This window comes from Nylanderia fulva, unplaced genomic scaffold (genome assembly GCF_048542155.1).
Source record: "Nylanderia fulva isolate GAGA-0341 unplaced genomic scaffold, ASM4854215v1 Scaffold254, whole genome shotgun sequence".
Classification (NCBI taxonomy): Eukaryota; Metazoa; Arthropoda; class Insecta; order Hymenoptera; family Formicidae; genus Nylanderia; species Nylanderia fulva.
The window spans coordinates 100,805-123,068 of NW_028190319.1; the positions used below are offsets into that span (position 1 = coordinate 100,805).

At 33.5% G+C, this 22,264-nt stretch overlaps 3 protein-coding genes across 4 annotated transcripts in view; 1 reads left to right on the top strand and 2 right to left on the bottom strand.

Annotated features, from left to right (window-relative positions):
- Positions 1-1,114: 1,114 nt before the first annotated feature.
- Positions 1,115-22,264, top strand: part of LOC114932388 (acyl-CoA Delta-9 desaturase-like) — a 29,158-nt gene continuing 8,008 nt past the window's right edge. Inside the window, exons 1-2 of one of the 2 annotated variants that reach the window (XM_085483521.1) lie at positions 1,115-1,360; positions 2,006-2,205. The gene's annotated coding sequence lies outside the window, so the exon portion shown is untranslated. The remainder of the gene's footprint in view (positions 1,361-2,005; positions 2,206-22,264) is intronic. The other variant, XM_085483519.1, reaches the window with a different exon arrangement.
- On the bottom strand, positions 4,193-5,512 carry LOC146722921 (uncharacterized). The gene has a single exon (XM_085483527.1). It carries the CDS (start codon positions 5,510-5,512, stop codon positions 4,193-4,195), a length of 1,320 nt encoding a protein of 439 aa, XP_085339653.1.
- On the bottom strand, positions 5,765-8,923 carry LOC146722922 (uncharacterized). The gene is made up of 6 exons (XM_085483528.1): positions 7,847-8,923; positions 7,040-7,747; positions 6,714-6,935; positions 6,238-6,439; positions 5,950-6,132; positions 5,765-5,844 (listed from the first exon to the last, which is right to left on the bottom strand). Exons 1-6 carry the CDS (start codon positions 8,921-8,923, stop codon positions 5,765-5,767), a joined length of 2,472 nt encoding a protein of 823 aa, XP_085339654.1.

Here is a 22,264-nt window from a genome sequence, read left to right on the forward strand (position 1 = left end):
ATTATCAATATAATTACTTATCATTCACATGTGTGTGTATGAATATATTTACTGAGCATTCACATGTTTGTGTATAAATATATTTACTGAGTGTTCTAAATAAAACGTTACAATTTTTTATTTCTAAAAGTATAATTTTTAGAAAATAATGCTGCAAATAAAAGTTCTAGTATTTTAACGGAGATATACATATTTTGATGTTACAGAAATGTTTGTAGAAGACAATTTTTAATATCATTAGTAAAAAATGTAATATGTTGAACACAATAAAATTGTTTTTTTTTTGGACATGCATGTTAATTTATAATATATGGAAACTGCCAAAATCTATTACTTTGATCTAATGGTACACCGAAATTTTTACCTAAACTTGAAAAATCCAAAATTTCTCGGCCCCCTCCCCGCGTGACGTTATTCTCTCGCGCTAAAAGTCCCTCTCGCCCCGCATCCCCGTCGGTGCTCATGGGTTAGAAATCTTCTTATATCACTATTAACATATGAGTATATTATTTCTTACAAAATAATTTTTGGAATTGTAATCAATTCCATGTGAATTATAAATAAAATTAGAGCTCTCGTTTTATATCAAAATTCGCAATGTGATATGTGATTTTGAGAACTTATATGAATATATGGTAATTGTAATGTAAAAAAAAGGGTTTACATTATGTATTTTAAGAACAAATAATATTGATTAAAATAAAGAACAAATGTGTAATAAACATGGATTCTACATTAATACCTTTGAAGGTACAGGCCATCTTTTTATTTGAAATTAGTAGATTTTCTTTCTGAATTATGAATTTACTTTTAAAGCTCAATTTTTATGCACATTTATTTGCTAATAACTTTTTAATAAACAATGGTTGAATGATAAGAATGACAATTAAAATCTTTAGAAAGTGACTTAGAATATACAATACGTCAAAGTCAAAGCTACTTGCATTATGTATTACATTAAAATTAATATTTATTCTAATTTATTTTACCTCATTTTACAAGAAAAATATTCACATGATTCGTACTTTTTTAGCGGATGTGCTGATAGGCTCTTTCTTCTTCTCTCTCACTCTAAACACTGACAATAATATATAATTCGACATATGATATTTGTGCCTCACAATTCTTTTATCGTCGTCGCTCGTTATCGTAGATTTACCGTAGTTTATCTCAATTTACTTATATCTACAGGCAGTGAAGTTAATCGATGGAACTATTAAAAAAAGTAATCATAACACCTTGATTAAAAAGAACCACATCTTGCTGTCGGTTTACTTGTTTGTCGTTCCGACAAAAGAAACAATTCGTTATCAATTTTAATATCCCAAAGCAACTGTGAGAGTTGAGTAATAGAAAAGTGGTAAGTCGATACAATTTAGGAGATTATCTTTTGTTATGCTGTATCAGTGTCAGTCTTTAATTTTTAATTTCTTGATATGATAATCGCGTTTTTATCTATCGTAATAAATAATGAAAAATCAATATGCAATACAGACCAAATACTATTTTGTTATTGAATCGTGACGGAAAATTTTCTTATTTGAAAGTATTACACATTCTTTTAAAATTGATCGTGATATGTAGAATCTTTTTCAGAAAAAGAAAAAAAGAGCGCTAAGTCTACGCGCCATGTGAAAAAGTGTTCGCAAAACACAGTGTTTTTGCATTATTGTAAAAAATTGCTTTAAATGATAATATTATTTTATCTTTGCGCAATATAATTTAGTTGTACAATATAATTATAATTCTAGAAAAATAGATATAAGAAATTGTCAATCGACAAAACCTTATGTTGTAAAATTAATACTTCTAAAAAATAAAAAATAATCATATAAAACATTTATACAAAAAAAACTTGGCAAACTTGATTTTGACGTAACTAGCAATTTTATTCAATACTTTCACGACGTTTCGACCATTTGGTTGTGGTCCTTATCAAGTAAAAATTCCATCAATTAAAATGAGATTAACGCAACATAACACCGGTCTTATATAAAATTAATAGTTAAAAAAAGAACACGTCCCATTCGTCGTTGACGAAACATCATAGCGATTAATAGTTAAAAGAGGAACACGGAAATAAGGTCGAAAGGGTCTGAATAGCTTAGTTGGTAAGAGCAGTCGCCCGGAAAGTGAAAGACGCGGATTCGATTTCCGCTTCAGCGACTTTTCGGACCTATATTTTTCGCGCCTATTTCTCCATATGTAAGTTTTGAAATTAATTTATATATGAAACTTAGTGATCTGAAACCAAGAGATACAGTTCCGAATAATTAATTTTTTGTGCTTTGGCTCTGTTGGCCGATTTAAAAAAATCATCATATTTATGTTCTATTAATGTTCCAGTTATTATGATGTAATATTAAAATTAATTATTCACTATTAACGTAATGTTTACATAAAATTAATATTTGTTACTTTGAGATATATTACAGACAAGGTACATTGCAGTACATTTAAAATTTAACAGCGCCAAGTTCTTTTAACTAAAATTTTTATATTTCTTAATTTTTATTAATTTTCAATTTTTGCATTATTTTTTAATTTTTAATTTTTTGTATAAATTTTTACTTATTTGGTGCAATGTTTTGATATTTTTAATTTTACAACATAAGTTTTTGTCAATTTACAGTATTAATATATAGATAGAATTGATTATATTGATAGGTGTACGGGCTTGTAATGGATAATTTAATCGTTTGCTCCAACAATACTTTAATAATCACAAATAATACATTGCTTTCGTTCTTCTTCGTCGTTTGAGTACGACGGCTGTCGCCTAACTATATATGTCTGTTCAAAAGACGATAGATAAATTGACTCTACATCTAATCACTACGACGGTTACTAAAAAAACTCATTTTATGTTTTGGTTTTTTTTGCGTATATATGTATCGACTGTGCCGAGGTAGAATACCGCACAGTGATGTGTCACGTGTAACATCGTCTTCTCTTTGTTTTTACTGCCGGGGTGAGTGATCTCTCCGATTTTTAAATTTTAATTCTTGTGAATTTTCTATGTTTAATTTATATATTGTTGTTGTGACTTTGATTAGTATTGGTAAGGGAGTCACTTATGTGCTCTGCTTCCTTTCTGACGATGGTCACCGTTAGGGAGACACTCCGACGGCCGGACAGTTTGAATAGGGAGGAGAAGAACATTTAATTTGTTTTGCGGATTGTATGTATTTGAGGTTTATATTTTTTTATTTGTAATGACTATCTTTGATTTCTTGAATTTTTTGTATGTTGGAGCTACTGAAGAAGACCCGAAGTGGGTCGAAACGTTTAGAATTAAATAAATGAGCTTTATGTGAGATCTCATTTCTATTTATTAATTTTGTGCTTGACATCCGCACATTCGATTGCCGTCGATATTTCATTTTTATTGTAACACAATAATTTGAGCCGAGTACAAAAGTTTTTATTTAAAAAAACTCTTTCTACATCGTCTCGGTACGAACGCTAAACTGTGTCTGCCCGTGAGTCCCCAAATTTAGCATACGTTCCATGACCTCTCGCTTGGTCACGTTGTTGTCATGGCTGGCTCACGTGCTTTCTTATTGTGAGCCTCGACATCCCGCCTACCAATTAATGGTAATTAATTCTTGTGCTTATCGACAGGCAATTTACATATTTTTGTGATTGAACGTTTGATAACACTATCTTTAGTCTTAATGCTTACGACACGAACCTTATTATCGACTCCTGGGTGAAGTTCGATTATTCTACCAAGCTTTCATTGCAACGGTGGAGCATTTTCATTTACAATTAAGACTATATCGTCAATATCTAAATTTCTTTGTTCCGTGATCCATTTGCATCGACCTTGTAATGACGTCAAATACTTAACACTCCATCGTTTCCAAAAGTGCTGCGCTATTTGCTAAGTCAATTGCCATCTATCCAATCTATTAATTGAAGTCCCCGTAACGTCGATATCGGGCAAGCTAGTCAATGGTTCGCCTATTAAAAAATGTGCCGGCGTTAAGGCTTGTAAATCGCTAGGATCGGATGATAATGAACATAAAGATCTCGAGTTCAGGCATGCCTCGATCTGTGCTAATACGGTACTAAACTTCTCAAACGTGAGTCGCGCTTCGCCCATGACTCTCTTCAAATGATATTTACATGATTTTATCCCCGCTTCCCATATTCCACCCATATGAGGCGCATAGAGAGGAATAAAACTTCATTGAATATGTCGATCGGTACAATAATCATCTATCGCATTGCTAAATGTCGTCTTAATCGCAGTGTACAACTCTTCAAGTTCTCGTTTTGCGCCCACGAAATTTGTGGCATTGTCGCTATAAATTTTTTGCGGATAACCACGTCTGCTTACAAAACGACGAAGCGTGGCCAAAAATGCGTCCGTTGTCAGTTCGCTAGTCGCTTCAATATGAACCGCTTTTGTTGAAAAGCACACAAATAACGCAATATATGATTTTCGCGATCTTTGCCCTCGACCTTTACTCGCTAAAGTGTTAATCGGGCCGGCATAATCCACTCCGACCACTGAAAACGTTCGTTGACAAGTTATTCTCTCTGGAGGCAATGATCCCATGATCTGATTCGATACTTTTGGATTGACTTTAAAGCAAACCGTGCATTTCCTGACAATTCTACGCGCAAGATTGCGACCGTTTAAAGGCCAGAATCTTTCCCAGATTGAAGCAAGTAAAGTCTGCGGGCCTGCATGAAGCATACGACAATGCTTCCGCTCAAACAACAACTTGGTGAACCGACACCTTGCCGGCAACAGAATTGGATGTTTTTTATCGTAATTACAGACTGATCTCTGCAACCTGCCGCCCACCCTGACGACTCCGTCTTCATCGATAAGTGGGCTCAGGGTTTTAAGAGCACTGTTCTCGTTCACATAATCCCTGATCTTTAATTCATGTAGTTCCTTCGCAGAGAACTGTTTTTGAATGTACTTTATTAATTGTAATTGTGACAAGGACAACTCCCTCACTAATAAATTGTCACGCTCGTGCTTCAACGGCTTTCGCCTACTATTCGCGATGAATCGTCTACACCACGCCAATACTCTCTCAATTTTTGTCAATGAAGAGAATTTATTCAAAATTGTACGGATAATGGAATCGGAGTCGCTCTGGGTCACGAAAACTCGTTTTTCAGTTTTCTCCTCGGACATTAGAATCTCTCGTTCTCGATTCGACAACTCACGAGCCTCATGCCGCGAATGCTCCGGAAATTCAGAAAGCCACTGTGGGCCCGACCACCACAACGAACTTGCCTCTAATTGATCAAAGGTGGTGCTTCGAGAAATTAAGTCCGCAGGATTTTCTTTACCCGCGACATGCCCCCAATGCTTGGCAGGCAAAATTGACTGTATCTTCGCAATTCTATTGGAAATAAAAGTCTTTTGCCGATTCGGCTTACCCGCTATCCACGCGAGGACAATTGACGAATCGCTCCATGCATAAATTGTATGAATCTTGATCGTTAATGACTCGATAACGACTTGAATCAGATCCACTAGCATCACCGCCCCACACAATTCTAATCGCGGAATCGTTATTTTCTTGACCGGCGCCACACGTGACTTCGCGCAGAGCAATCTCGACACAACTTGATTATCGTTAGCAATCGCCTGTACGTATACACATGCCCCGTACGCTCGCTCTGAGGCATCGCAAAACGCATGTAAATTAATAGATACTGGATTTGAACAACTGACAACCTGTCTCAGTATTCGCATTGTACTAATCTTCGACAAATCTTGCACATATTCTAGTCACGCCCGATGCAAGTTCGCAGGCAATTCGTCGTCCCAATCGAGATTTAATTGCCAAGTGCTTTGCATAATCATCTTTGCTGTAATGATCAAAGGACTTGCCAATCCTAGCGGGTCAAATAGTTTAGAAATGGACGATAATATGCTCCGCTTTGTTCTTGCATCAGACCCAGCCTGTGACTCACATTGCAAATCGTCGCTACTCGGTTGCCATAGAAGACCCAACGTTTTCACGGTATCTCGCTCGTCCGTAATAGCCTGAACATCGGTTAAATTGCTAAGCTCGTTTCCTCCGGTCAATACTTCCATACGATTTGATCGCCACTTATGTAACTCGAACCCTCCTGCTCTCAACAATTGCGTTAATTCTTCGATTAACAGTTTCGCTTCATTAATATCGCTTATTCCCGTCAAAATATCGTCTACGTACAAATCTCGCAACAACGTTCGCGACGCTCGTGGGTATCAATCACTTGTCTCGCTTGCTAATTGTCGCACGCTCCTTATTGCTAGGAAAGGCGCGCACGCTTGTCCATACGTTACTGTGTTTAAACGATACTCTTGTATTGTCTCATCTGTCGAAAAACGCCACAGAACTCGCTGATAATTTTGATCGAAGTTATGAACCAGAATTTGTCTATACATTTTCTGTAAATCAGCCGTTATCACTATCGGCTGCTCACGAAATCGATATCGAATACGATATTGAATAATGGATCTTGCAATGTCGCGCCTACCATCAAGGTATCATTTAACGATATGCCCTTAGACGAAGCATCGAAAACAACTCGAAGCCTCGTGCTAACAGCTGACTCACGCATCACTCCGTGGTGAAGTAAATAAATAGCTTGAGTATTTGTTGTCGCGGTCGCAGGAATGCTTGTCATATGGTTCAATTGTATATATTCTCGCATGAATTCCGTGTACGCTTTTCGAAATGATTTGTTACTTCTAAACACATCAGCCGCTTCTCCGCGATTGATCGCGACTCGCCGAGCTCGTGTTTATTATTTCGAAAGGGCAGACGAACGACGAATCTACCTTTCTTATTTCGAGTATGTGTTTCCGCAAACATTTCCTCGCACGCACATTCCTCGCTTGACATTGCTATGCTCCCGCGTCCCGAACAATCTTTGATTTCCCATTTCTCTAATGATTTTTGCAAAGATATCTGTGTAACCATACACGCAACATAATTGACGTTTTCCTTTCTGACATATTGAGCGGGAATTGGTCCCGAAATGACCCATCCGAATTTCGTGTTTTGCAATGTACAATAGGTAATTCCGTTCCGAGTTCGATTTTTGCGGGTTCTAATAGCTTCATGAAAAACTCGCTGCCTAATAGCATATCAATTTGACTAGGCTGAAAATATTGAGGATCAGCCAATTTCACTGTATCTGTGACCGAAAATGATTTAGCACTAATTGCAGCCGCAGGCAGCTCCCGTGTAATTTTTGGAACGACTAATTGTAAGCAAAACGCCGATACTTGATAATTCGTTACTCTCAATCTAATTGTGACTCGACAACCTCTCGTAATTGCACAAATTGTATTGTTTATTCCCGAAACCGCCTCATGAATATCGTCCGTCTTAATATTTAATCTGGCACACACGGCCTTTGTTATAAAATTCGCTTTGCTTGCACTGTCAAGAAGAACGCGAATCAGCTGTTCAAATCCTCGGGAATCCCTAATATATATCACCGCAGTTGCCATTAAAACTTGACCAAAATTTGCGCGTTTGACTACATGGTGCACGGATAAATTGACGCTATTGCTCTTTTCCGAATTTCCATCTACCGTTTTGCGATTCGATGCGATAACCTTTTGCGCGTGACCTTTTTCGTGATCTGTATGACACAGCGTATTGTGTCTTCCCGAGCATCGTCGACATGAACTCGCCTTACATGCGTTTACGAAATGATCGTTCTTCAAACAATTAAAACAAAGTCTCAACCGCTTGACTTCCTCGATTCGCTCCTGCTCGGAAAGATTTATGAATTTCTCGCACAAATATATCCGATGCGCTCCGCTACACACGAAACAGCGCCCAGCAACCGTTGACGTGACCAAACTTACGGGTGTATTTCTTTGATTGCTCCCAGATGCTCTGGACTCGCCTTTTCTTAACAATCTCGAACTCTCGATAGCGTTGACCCTTCCAGACTTCGGTCCGGGTCCCTTTGATATAGACCTTTCCTCGCTAATTGAATTGCCCAATCGATTGAGCATCCGAACGCGTCGCTGCAAAAATTCAAGTAGTAAATTTTTGACTGACACCTCTCCTCTACCTTCTATACTCTCTTTCCAGCGACGGCGAGTGGACCCATCCAGCTTCTCCTCGATCATGAAGAACATCAAGGATTCTGCCCAAGACTCGCTCTCGGATTCCATTGATTTCAAAATGCGCAAATGTTTTTGGAAATGGTTGACCAGCTCCTCGATTTCGACTGCTGACTCTCGACCGACCTTGGGTGCTTCAAACAAACAATGAATATGTCGCTGCTTCAATGCCTTTGGATCTTCGTAACAGTTCTTCAAAAGATTCCAAGCTATTTCATAGTTTTGCACCGAAATCTCAATAGACTCGATGATTTTTGCCGCACTGCCCGTTACTGCACCGACTAGATATTGGTGCTTTTGAACAGCCGATAATTCACTGTTGTGAATTAATGTGACGAAATTGTCGGAGAATCGTTTCCAATCTTCGATTTCTCCCGAGAACGTTGGCAACTTAATTGTCGGCAGCTTTACCTTGTTCTCATTGTGTGCACTTGCACTCAACGCTCGGATCACCTCTGTCTGTTGTTCCAACACGTGCGCGAGCGACTCGTTGCTGCCACTCGCACTCACAGCAGGCTTGAGCGCAGCCTTCCATTTCGATAGCGTCGCCTTCAATTCTATATATCGATCCTCGAAAGTATCGTCCTCCTTCTGATCATTGGCTTGTAGATCTTCTTCTTCAATTGTGCATACTAGCTTTCGTTGTAACTCGTTAAAATTGTTGTACGCTTGTTCTAGCTTCTCCAGGTGTACAGTAATTGTCTCAATGTTCGCTGCTATTCTCTTATTAACGACATTCTCGACATATTTCCATGTCTTTGTCACCTTGGCCTTGACATATCCTCGTTGTCGACGCAACTCCTGTGCACTCATTGTACTAGTTTGATTGCTCACAAATCCGGCTCGAAGGACCAATGTACGGGCTTGTAATGGATAATTGAATCGTTTGCTCCAACAATACTTTAATAATCACAAATAATACATTGCTTTCGTTCTTCTTCGTCGTTTGAGTACGACGGCTGTCGCCTAACTATATATGTCTGTTCAAAAGACGATAGACAAATTGACTCTACATCTAATCGCTACGACGGTTACTAAAAAAACTCTTTCTACATCGTCTCGGTACGAACGCTAAACTGTGTCTGCCCGTGAGTCCCCAAATTTAGCATACGTTCCATGACCTCTCGCTTGGTCACGTTGTTGTCATGGCTGGCTCACGTGCTTTTTTATTGTGAGCCTCGACAATAGGATTGATTACAAAACAAAACAGTCAATACAATAATGCACTGAAAGTTTATTTAGATGCACAACGAAAACTTGAGATAATACAAGTAAAAGATAGAGAAAATCATGATAACGACTGAAAGCGCGATATTACTCGTACGAATGTTGATCGAAGACAAAGATTTTTAAACAAACACGATAAAGTCGAATTTATTAGGTACACACAGTAGGTCGACGATTTAAGTCAGCTGATTTTCGCTATGAAGGTAGAGTAAGAAGCGCGTGCGGTAAAACGCATGAGACAAGAAAAACCGCTTAAATACAGCAAAAAGATACATCGGCGATGCGGTGATTTCGAATGAATGCTATATATAGAATACAATACCGAGAATATAAGAAAGATTACAATAGAAAACTTAGCGAAATGAGATAATAATTTTATCACTTGAAAGATTATATATAATATTAAAGGAAATAATGAGAATCAAATAAAATTAAGAAATTGAAATTGAATTATTAACAAACAGAACTTTTTACATCTATTTTTTTAGAATTATAATTATTATATATAACACCTCCATCTCCATCTCGGCCAATAGAGCCAAACGCGATGTTATTGTGAAAAATTAAGAAACTTAGGAATTTATATCTTATGGTTGAGATCTCAAAGTTCCCCTTGTTTCTATTTTAACCCCCCTGTAAAGAAATAGGCGATAAAAATATAATTGGTCCGAAAGTCGGCTGAATCGGAAATCGAACCCGAGATCTTTCGTTTGCTGGACGGCTGCTCTTCCAACTGAGCTATTCAGACACTTACGAAACAATACTTTTCTTAATGTTTTCACCCCAAAGCGTCGTAATAATAGGCCCAGATGCAAAGAAACAATATTAAGAATATTTGAAGGAGCAGTCGCCTGACAAGCGAAAGATCTCGGATTCGATTCTCGATTCAGCCGACTTTTGTACCAATATTTTTCTTGCCAGGGTTAAAACACAAAGAAGGGAAATTTTGAGATCGAAACTATAAGATACAAATTCCTAAGTTTTTTAATTTTTTGCAATAACATTGCATTTGGCTCTATTGGCCAAGATGGAGCTGGAGATATGTATTTATTTCAGAGATCCAACTAAATATTCTTAATATTATAATTATTATATTATACAGTTAAATTATATTGTATAAAAATAAAATAACATTTTTTTCGATCAGTTTTTTACAGTAATGTAAAAACACTGTTTCTATATAACATTTTTTTACATGGTGCGTGGACTTGGCGCCACTTTTTAATTCTTTTTAATAGATAAAAACATGTGCTATTGAGTTGTTATCATATGCTAACGGGACCCTCTCAATTTCTTATATAAATCGACTTCGTACAACATTTATTATAAAAAGTTATAAAAGTAGCATGATCAACAAGAGAATGGTTTTTACGAAATATTTTATAAAGATATCAGGGAATTAATTGACCAATACTGGCTAAGGTGAATAATCTTTTACTGAAAAAGACGCAACGTTTCGACCCCGAATTGGATCCTCTTCAGGCTACAAATTAAATTATAAATTTCAGTAAAAAAATGACAATACAAAACAAATACGGAAAATCATAAATATAAGTGTTAAAAAATACCTGTTACAAGAAAGTGGTAAAAACTAAATGATCATAATGTCAATTTCCTGTCTACGATCAGAACATGACAAGATATCAATAATAAATTTGAGGTTGAAACGTTGCGTCTTTTTCAATAAAAGATTATTCACCTTAGCCAGTATTGGTCAATTGATTCCCTGATATCTTTATTTCAATATTTCAACTGGCAATCGGATCATTTTTTGGAAATATTTTATATTTAAATTTATACTTAAATTATAATTTAAGTTTGACATAATTTTACATAAACGAAATATCGTTTTTCATTGATCTTACATTAATAATTTTATGCACAAAAAAACAAAGAAATAAATGGATGTAAAGAAACATAATTGTTTGGAAGAAAAAGTATGAGCAGCTAATTATAAACTGTGTTGTCCAATAATATGAAAATAAAGTAATAACAAATAACTGCTAAAAATGAATTTGTTATATTATACATACGTTATTATGCGGTCTTGGATATTTTATATAAATCTTTTATTACATATTTTACGCATAATTAATAAGAATGCAGAATTATTTTGCGATCTGGAGGCAATTTTTCAAGTATAAGAGTATCTTCTGCAGAATGTATCTGACCGGTATTAATTCTATTTTGTGTGTGACTCTTAAAGAGTGACATGTGTAACAGTAGAAGTTGGAGAAATGATTTTTAACAAAATCAGAATGTTTTCAGGAATTTAAGAGACAATTTCTTAAGTATAAGAGATGTTTTCAGATTAATGTATCAAAATTTTATGTATTATATTCTATGCTATATTACATTGCTATATTATATTGCTATATTATTCTGCATATTTATATTGTATTTATATGAATTTTTAATATTTGCTCCAGGAATGTCTCAAACTTTAATCAGCTTCAAGAGACATGGTAGTGTATCGTACCAAACATTTCCACATGATTTTTTTATTTACACATGAGTTTGCAACTTTCCACGCGAAGCGAGATTCAATCCAAACTTGCGTTTAGTTTTTTGATAGTGGAGCCTCCCACAGGGCGGTATCCACTGTGTTTACGCATACACCTTCCACACGCCGTAAGGTTCTACATTAGTCCATATAATTCTGATAATAAAAGATCGATTTCTCTAAAACGATAAGCAACTTTGACCATTCTTAGTTTTGTTCTAAATGATTCATTTAACAATAATTTATAGTCAAATCTGTGGGCCATGGACATTGTAGTCCTCTCCCGATCGGGGCTGAGTCGATCAACACTGTATCCGATTAGCTGTGTCTGATCGGGACTGGATCAGATTGAGATTGTGTCTGATAGCAATTGTATGCGTCCAATCAGTACTATGTTTGAAAGGATTGTGTCCAATCGGAACTATGTTCAATCGAAACTGTGTCATTTTGAGACTGTGTCCGATTGGGAAATATTATCGTGTTCAATTGATACTGTGACAGTCGGAACTCACTCAAATTTTGATCAGTTGAAACATTTGCCACAAGATTGCACCAGTGACTAGTGATGCTTCGTGATTATTGTGTTCATGTCATACATGGTGCGTTCACAAAGTTTCAAGACTGATTTTTCCTGAGTAGGAGAAGGCGCGCAGACCGGTTCCACCGACAGGGTAAAGTAGTTGGGGGTGTCAGCTAACCGACCGTTCAGCGGCAATTGCCTCCGAGACGCTGGAGTGAGCAGATCGTTAGTGGCGTAAGTGCGTGTCAGTGACCCCTGTCGAAAACTCGGAGAGTCGAAAATGCAGCGTCATTTGAAGCAGCGTTATTCGATAAAGTTCTGTGCGAAACTGAACAAAACTGCTACAGAGACTTTTGGTATGATTCAAGAGGCCTATAAAGAAGAAGCCATGTCACGTGCAATGGTTTTCATGTGGCACAAGAGGCTCAAAGATGGCCGCGAGAACGTGGACGACGATGACCGCGCTGGGAGACCTTCAACAAGCCGAACTTATGAAAATTTGGTGAAAGTCCGTAAACTTTTAAATACTGACCGTCGTTTTTCACGCACTTTCACCAAATTTTCATGAGTTCGGCTTGTTGAAGGTCTCCCAGCGCGGTCATCGTCGTTAACGTCCTCGCGGCCATCTTTGAGCCTCTTGTGCCTCTCATGCACATGAAAACCATTGCACGAGACATGGCTTCTTCTTTATAGGCCTCTTGAATCATACCAAAAGTCTCTGTAGCGGTTTTGTTCAGTTTCGCACAGAACTTTATCGAATAACGCTGCTCCAAATAACGCTGCACTTTCGACTCTCCGAGTTTTCCACAGGGGTCACTGACACGCACTCACGCCACTAGCGATCTGCTTACTCCAGCGTCTTGGAGGTAATTGCCGCTGAACGGTCGGTTAGCTGACACCCCCAACTACTTTACCCTGTCGGTGGAACCGGTCTGCGCGCCTTCCTCTACTCAGGAAAAAAATCAGTCTTAAAACTTTGTGAACGCACCATGTATGTCACATATAAGTAATGTAAGTCAAAATAAGTAATATAAGTAATATAATTGTATTTGTATGTCATTATGTTGCGCGGGATTCGTTAGCACATGGTGCGATAGCGCACAGCCTGATAGCACACGTCAAATTAAAAATAATTCCCGATAGCCCACATCCCTTTAATACGCATCCCGATAACACACAAGAAAATTAAACATAGTCCCGATAGCGCACATTATATATTTTATTTTTCTCGATAGTACGCCAATCGCGTTTCTTTTCCGCACGAGGAGCATTACTTGAACAAGGCTTGATACTCGTAGGCAATAAGTTATTGCCCACGGTTTTTCCGTGAGATAAGACTTTGAATATAACGTATGGAATATTTTGTAGGTAGATGTTGGCAAATCGTTATTTTGCGTACAGAAATCGCTTACGAAAAGTGCCACTTTGCATGCACGTGTAATACAAAATACAATGTGTTGCTCGTACGGAAGTTGGCTATTGTCCACTCGTGCGGGTAAACGCGCACTCGCCTTCGGCTCGTGCGTTTACCCGCACTCGTGACTAATAGCCAACTTTTCGTATTTGTAACACAAATAACTATTGTAGTACGATTCTACGTAAGTACGATTCTCCATGTGTTTACCATGGATAAATTTTGACTACTGGTGAACCCATACTAGGCGCCTTCTTTACCTTGTTTAAAGATCAGTTTTTAAAGATTATGTCATTTTTGTATTTATTATATACTTATGAAAGAAATAATAAGATAGTAGCGTTACAAGAAAATAATTATTATATATGTATGTATATACTATGTATAAATTAATATTTTTTTGTATTACACTACTTTCCTACTATTTCTTTCATAAATATATATAATTGTAAATATACCCAAGTAACAAAATGATGTCATACTAACGGCCAATTTTGGTCACGAAACGATCAATGAGACGTTCTAGTTAGGTCCTATAAGACCCGAAAATGACGTCGAAATGTCACATTTATGAGACGTCATTTTCTGACGACTTATTGATGTCATTTTGACGTCTTTTGACATCATTTTGATGTCTTATTGACGGCATAATATGACGAATATAAGACTTAAATTCTAGTTTTGAGACTTTCGCGGCTATTGGAATCATCAATGCAGAAGGTTTTCGAATGGATGCCGTGTGGTTTAACAGCGTAATGCCGACATTTCGCAAACGTTGCAGTTTGCATCTTCAGGGCTGAGAGCTCCGATATTGAGCTTTCTTGGGTTGTGATCCTTATATATATTGAATATAGATTGTTAGTTTCATCTCTCTATATAATGATAAAGATTAAAAAGGAGGGAAAAAGAATTAAAAAGATATTAACAAACATTCTTTTTGATAGTGATAGTTTGTTAATATCTTTTTAATTCTTTTTCCCTTCTTTTTAATCTTTATCATTATAGAAAGATGAAACTAACAAACTATCACTATCAAAAAGATGGTTTGTTAATATCTTTTTGATTCTTTTTCTCTTCTTTTTAATCTTTATCATTATAGAGAGATAAAACTAACAATCCATATTCAATATATATATAAGGATCACAACCCAAGAAAGCTCAATATCGGAGCTCTCAGCCCTAGAGATGCAAACTGCAACGTTTGCGAAACGTCGGCATTACGCTGTTAAACCACGCGGCGGATGCCGGAGCGTTGGCCGAACTCCGACGGGTTAGCGCCCTCATCTAAACGGAACTAAAATGTTGATAATTACCGACAATTTTAATTTTGCTATTATCGGCAGTTTCCATATATTAAAAATTTACATGGATGTAAAAAAAAAACAATTTTATTGTGTTTAACATATTATATTTTTTTAGACAACATAATATATTTTTACTGTTGAATCATCTCGCACACGCGTTTTTATCTAAGCGTGTCAATGACAGTAAAACATACATACATAATTGTGTCTATCTTTATCACATAGTTTGAACACAATAATATTATATATAGGATATATATATATATATATTATTTTTGCTTATATATTTATATGCAATTCTTATATATACAATATATATATATATATATATATATATATATATAATATATATCATTCACATGTGTATGTATGAATATAATTACTTAACATTTACATGTGTGTGTATGAATATATTTACTGAGCATTCACATGTGTGTGTATAAATATATTTACTGAGTGTTCTAAATAATACGTTACAATTTTTTATTTCTAAAAGTATAATTTTTAGAAAATAATGCTGCAAATAAAAGTTCCAGTATTTCAACAGAGATATACATACTTTGATGTTACAGAAATGTTTGTAGAAGGCAATTTTCAATATCATTAGTCAACTTGATTATTTGATATTGATTAGTCTAATAATAAGTATTGATGTAAATTGATTCCTTGTAACATATTCTGCATACAGGGTAAAAATCAATACTTGAACGGTTTACGAGATATTTTACATAATCTAACATTTATATATATATATATATATATATATATATATATATATATATACAATATATATAGGAAGAATAGAGATGTAATAAATATGTACCGGGTTTTTCAATAAGCGTTACAAATTTTTATCGCTAAAAATGTTTGTAGAAAAAAATGTTTCAAATAAAAGTTTTAATATCTCAAGGGAGGCATAGTTGATGTCATAGAAATGTTTGTAAGAGGCAATTTTTAAGCTTATTTATTCAGTTAATTTAATTATTTTATATATAATTATTCTAAGTGTTTATGTAAATAGATTTTTTGTAATATTCTGCATAAAAATATAAGGAAATGTAGCCAAGAATTGAACAGTTTCCGAGATATTTCACATAATCTGATATATTTTTGATATAAAATACAAAATATCTCGTAAAATATTTAGTTTTCAATAGTCTTGCTTTTATGTACGCTCCTACGCTCCTGCATGTATAGAATAATTAGACAAAACAATTGGTATAAACAACAAAAATGTTGTTTTTACAAAAAAATATATATAGCTGCATGTAGCAAATTGTATATTTTTTTTACTGTGTATCTTTTTTTATTTGTCTATAATTATTTTATACATAAAAGTATTATCGAACACTAAATATTTTATTTACGAAATATTTTTTATTTTTTACATCAAAATATGTTAGATTATGTAAAATATCTCGTAAACCGTTCAATTATTAACTTCCCAAGTAGAACAAAAAGTCACGATAGTGTCAAAATAATGTCATTTTGACTTTAAAATGTCAAATTTATATCAAGCCTTTCTGCGGTGACGTTAAAATGACGTCATTGTGGCCTGCATGAATATAGAGGGCGCTAAAAAATTTAGAAATCAAAAGTGACGCCATACAATTGCCATATTTATTTTGACACGTGTGCACGTGTACTACGCACAAAGCAAGCGTGAACAAATCCAGAAGAGGACGAATGGTCTGTTTTCATTAGTGGTGTGATTGTTTGGCGGTTTAATTGTGCCTGGAAACACGAAGAAAATGAATTCATTAAAGGTATTTATAATTGCTAATTAATATTAACCTCTTGATTTTTAAAGTTTTATAGTTAAAATATTAGAGAATTGTGTAGTACAAATTTATTATTTTTTAAGATTTTTAAAATAATATTTGTTAGATCTTACATACTTTTGTGTATATTAACATCGTTGATGGAATAAAGCTCCTTGCGTTGGAATAATATATATGTGTCGGCTGACGCACTTTCTTTATAAAGATAGAAGAAAATGATCATATAGTTTGACATGAGAAAAATCCAACAAAGAGGTTAAAATAAAGCTGAGGAGTGAATATTTATGTTCATCTGAATAATATTTCTTTTTTTATATATGTATATGTATTGTTGTATTGTCATGTTGTGATAATATTTCTATTTACTTTAAATTTTTTTACTTTTATATTGTGTTTTGTTGTACTGTCATATTTATATTATATATAGTACTGTTGCAATATTATCTTATTTATTAAATTTGCAGACTTTTATGCTGTCACATATACACATTTAGGTATATATAATATATTCTCTTAAATTTATTTATTGTATGTAAAGCAAAATATGAAACGCAAGCTGCATGCTTCATCTGTGAAAGAGGTCAAAAAGCGTCTTAAGACCGAAGAAGTAAGACAGACTTTGACACAAGTTAATGATGCGTTAGAAATTTTTGAACTAGAAGGTCATAATCAACATTCATGTGATAATTTATCAATTCATTCAGAAGAGAATCGAAACAACTTTTGCAATAATAATGATGAATTAGATGAAGACAATGTTAGTTTTAAGCCAAATGTGGAGACTGATGTTGATTCAGATGAAGAATTTGTAATTAATCTCCAGGATCAGAATGATATTCAATTAACACAGAATTTTGATAAATATCTATTAAAATTTTTGAAGAAATGGGCAATGAGAGGTGTTGCACATAGAAAAGTTGATATAATTCTTGTAGGACTACGATCCCTCCATAGTTTTTTACCAAAATCTCACAAAACTTTACTGCAAACTCCACGCAAAGTTGAATTACAACGTAATGGTAGAGGTTTAATGTGGTATAAAGGTGCCTGAACATCTAACATTTTCATCAGATTCTGAGTCAGTTGAAAAATCAAAAAAGAAGAAACTTAAGAAAAGACACAATATTCCAAAACCTAGTTCAACTCTATCTTCAAAGCTCAAAGAATTATTCGAGAGTAGCAAAGCCAAGAATTCAGCTAAGTCTACGAATGAATATTTTGCTAATTCAAATCTTTCATCTACATCATCTAAGAAAAATACAACTCTTGTTCGTCGATTATTGCAGGAAAAATCTACACAATCTGGTTTGTATTTCTAATTACTGGAATTTTATTGCAGCATTTAATAGTAGTAGACTATCCTTATATGTTCTTGTACTTTTATTTTTCAGAATTTACTAATAAAGAAAACTTGTCTGACAATGAAATGTCATCAACTTTGAGATCTCTAAATTCTTCTTACAATTTTGATTTATCTGAAAAGGCACTTTTGAGCAATCTCCAGAATCTCAAGATATACTTACAAAATCTGATTACGATAGTGTGAGACAAATAAATAAAAAAAAATTCTCGAAACAAATCTACATCATTAAAAAGGTTTTTAGAAAGTATTTTTATTGATTATTTTATTATTATGATAAAAAATAATTAATTAATTCTGAATTAAACATTTTATTATTGATAGGTTCACAGTCTTCTTATTTTTATAATAAAATAATAAAAATTGTTTTCATTGGCAAGTGATTATTTCTACATATACAATAATTTATGCTGTAAGCCTTAAATTTAATCCATTTTTATATTCGATTATTCTTCTGACATTTAACTATATGATTAGTTTATTTTTTACAATTTACGGCTTTAGGTATTGACAGCCATAAATCAGGTTTAAGGTTTATTATATCTGTTATATAATCGAACTTTTATAGTAATTTGTCTATAATATGAAAAAGTCATTATTGTCAATAACATTAGTAACTCTCATTATATTAATTAATAAATTTGAATAAAAATAGTCGGTTCCAAAAACTATCACTTGCCAATAAAAACAATTTTTATTATTCGTAAGAGATTAATTATAATCACAGAATGTGTGAGAGAAATAATCGAATATGATTATACATATAATTAATTTCTTATGATTTAAAAGTTTGAAAGTTTCTACATATACAATAATTTATTATTATTGTATATGTAGAAACTTTCAGACTTTTAAATCATAAGAAATTAATTATATGTATAATCATATATATGTATAAAGTTTCTACATATACAATAATAATAATCTATTGTATATGTAGAAACTTTTAGACTTTAAATTTAAGAAATTAATTATATGTATAATCATATTCGATTATTTCTCTCCCACATTCTGTGATTATAATTAATCTCTTACGAATTAAATATTATATTTATTATAGATATTATAGATTTTACTAAAAACTGTCATGTGATTAATGTGGTTTTGTGACAGGTAAACCTCAAGATCGATTAATCCTGAATTACATGCAAGAATCGTCAACGAAGATAGATTGGCTGCACATTAAGATTTCTCAAATTTTGAACGAGTTGTTCCCCAATAATGACGCTTTTGATCAGCCTGAAGGATTTCCCTCCTTGCCATTGGAAACTGAGGAACCTTTTGTAAACTTTGATGAACAATTAAATATTAAAGTATTATATGGTCAAATGGTGAGTATTTTAACTAAGGCACTATAAAAGAAGGTATTCTCACGTCCGCCATTTTCTTTCCAACTAGAAGGAAATTAACCAATCACAAAATTATTTTTCTCTAAATTCAATTGTGATTAGTTAAATTCTTCCTAGTTGGAAAGAAAATGGCAGACGTGAGAATACCTTCTTTTATAGTGCCTTATTTTAACCACTGTTAATTCAAATATTTATATCTTTATTAAATATTTAAACTGGATTTATGTTATAGTTCCATTATTTGTTACAAAAAGGAAAGGGAGAAACAACCTCTATTTTTACTTATTCTATTTTGTCGACTTTACTTAGGAACAACGTAGCACAACTCATTAGTTGGAAAGGTTCTGGAGGAGTCAAGCTCAGTTTTCAAAAATCCAAAGTAAAAAATCTAATAGAAGGTGAATATCATCTTGTTTTTTAAAATTTATTTTCAAATTATTGTTTGCTGATTAGAATATTAAATTACTTCTGCTTTATTGTTTTTTTTTTTAATTATAAGTGTTTGTTTCAAGAAGTTTCCTAAGGTGCAGGTTTCCATATTTGAAGACCATATGAAACGATGGTTTAACACTTCTATGCAGCGATCAGACTAATTGGATCTTTTGATGGGGATTAATTGTATTCCGACTTTAACACATAAATTCTATTTTTTTTTATTTGTCACTTTTTGTCTTAGTTTAAATAAGGTTTATTTTTATTTTTTAGTTTGTTCTATAAAATATATATATTTATCTTTGTTATGTCTTTAAAATTTTTATTCTTCAATTAAAAAGGATAGTATATTATTATATATAATATTTCTATAATAATATTAATTTTGTAAAGTTATAATATTTGTTATTTAAAAAAAGTAATATTTCTTTAATTTATAGAAGAGCTTTTCTACATTTAATTTTTTTTAGTTAAAGACTTCTCTTTATAATATTTATATGTTTAGATGTAAAATATTTTTAAGTTAACAAAGACACTATAATAAAAAGTAATTTTAACTTATTTCTACATTGTTTTTTCTTTATCTTCTATTTGTGAAACTGCTTTAAGGGAGATTCACACCTAGACAGAAAGCAGAAAACAGCAAAGCATTAATAAGCTAATATATTATAACTTGCGCTGGTAGTAAATAGTAACCGAAGAATTTTTCTGTTGTACTATGTTTACTACCAGTCCGAGTTTTAATTGGCTAATGCTTTTCTGTTTTCTGCTTTTCTGCCTAGGTGTGAATTCTCCCTTATTCAATGCACTGAATATAAAAAACAGAAGATCAAAATAATGTCAAAATATAGTCACTTTTTTCCCTGTTTGACATCATTGTGATTTTCGCCATTTGACTTCATTTTGACGTCATTTTGACGTCATTTTGACATTATCGTGACTTTTTGTTCTCCTTGGGATTTTACCCTGTATGCAGAATATGTTACAAGGAATCAATTTACATAAATACTTAGACTAATCAATATAAAATAATCAAGTTGACTAATGATATTAAAAATTGTCTTCTACAAACATTTCTGTAACAGCAAAATATGTATATCTCCGTTAAAATACTAGAACTTTTATTTGCAGCATTATTTTCTAAAAATTATACTTTTAGAAATAAAAAATTGTAACGTTTTATTTAGAACACTCAGTAAATATATTTATAAATACATGTGAATGCTCAGTAAATATATTCATACACACATATGTGAATGATAAGTAATTATATTGATAATTATATGTAACTCGATAATGAAAAAATATTATATAATATTTTTTTAAATATCGAGGATAAAATGGACCCCTCCATCGCCCATTCGCGTGAGAACGCAGCCACAAAATGTTTTTTTTTTCTCCGATTATAGCAAACGAGACATTTGCATTGAGGCGTCTTTTTGCAACAATATGTATTAGAATATAACAAACTGTGGCGATAAATGCCACAAGCATATTAAAATATATATAAAATAGAATTTACACGAAATAAAAATATATTACAAGCGACGTGTGTTAAGAATATCGCGACCGGGGACACAAAATAATAAATAAACAAATAGGTGACTAACATGACGAAGGTAGATTTCGATTTCTGAACATAATAAAAAGCGAAAGTTCTTCAAAATAATAGATAGGCTAATCACCTAAAAATAAAAATAAGGTCGTGGAACAATGGAGAGAAGCAAGACAATGCGCGGCCTCGAAAGGCAGATAGAATTTGACGCGCGTTCGCGATACACGATTTTCCTCGGTGGAAAGTAAAGAGTTTATATTCTTTGTGTGACTCGAATAAACGGAGTAAAAGACAATATACTGTATAACACCTAATAATTATTCCGTCTAACAATAAGATATCCTCTCCCGATTCGCGATATTGGCAGAACATTAATTATCGAACTAAGACACGCGCACCCAAAAAACTATTGATTTGATAATTTTTTATTATTTAGGAAAAGGTGAAACTTTTTGAATACTAACTTTAGAATCCATCGTATCTAAGAATAATTCCACCGATTTTTTAAAATCGATAATAAAATATCTTTGTTTAAATAACCAGAACGCACATGCAAATTGTTCTGAAAGAAGATATTTTTAGAAGCAACTAGCAGACAAATATATCGTCTCTGGTACAAAATATCTTTGTTTAAATAACCAGAACGCACATGCAAATCGTTTTGAGAGAAGATATTTTAGAAACAATTAGCAGGCAAATATATCGTCTC

Coding starts and splice junctions, on each gene's coding strand:
- LOC146722921 (XM_085483527.1), bottom strand. CDS start 5,512: ATGCTAGTGGATCTGATTCAAGTCGTTATCGAGTCATTAACGATCAAG.
- LOC146722922 (XM_085483528.1), bottom strand. CDS start 8,923: ATGAGTGCACAGGAGTTGCGTCGACAACGAGGATATGTCAAGGCCAAG. Junction 6,440..6,713: donor AGCGGCTGATGTGTTTAGAA/GTAACAAATCAT, acceptor TTTCGTGAGCAG/CCGATAGTGATAACGGCTGA. Junction 5,845..5,949: donor GAGTAGCGACGATTTGCAAT/GTGAGTCACAGG, acceptor TGATCATTACAG/CAAAGATGATTATGCAAAGC.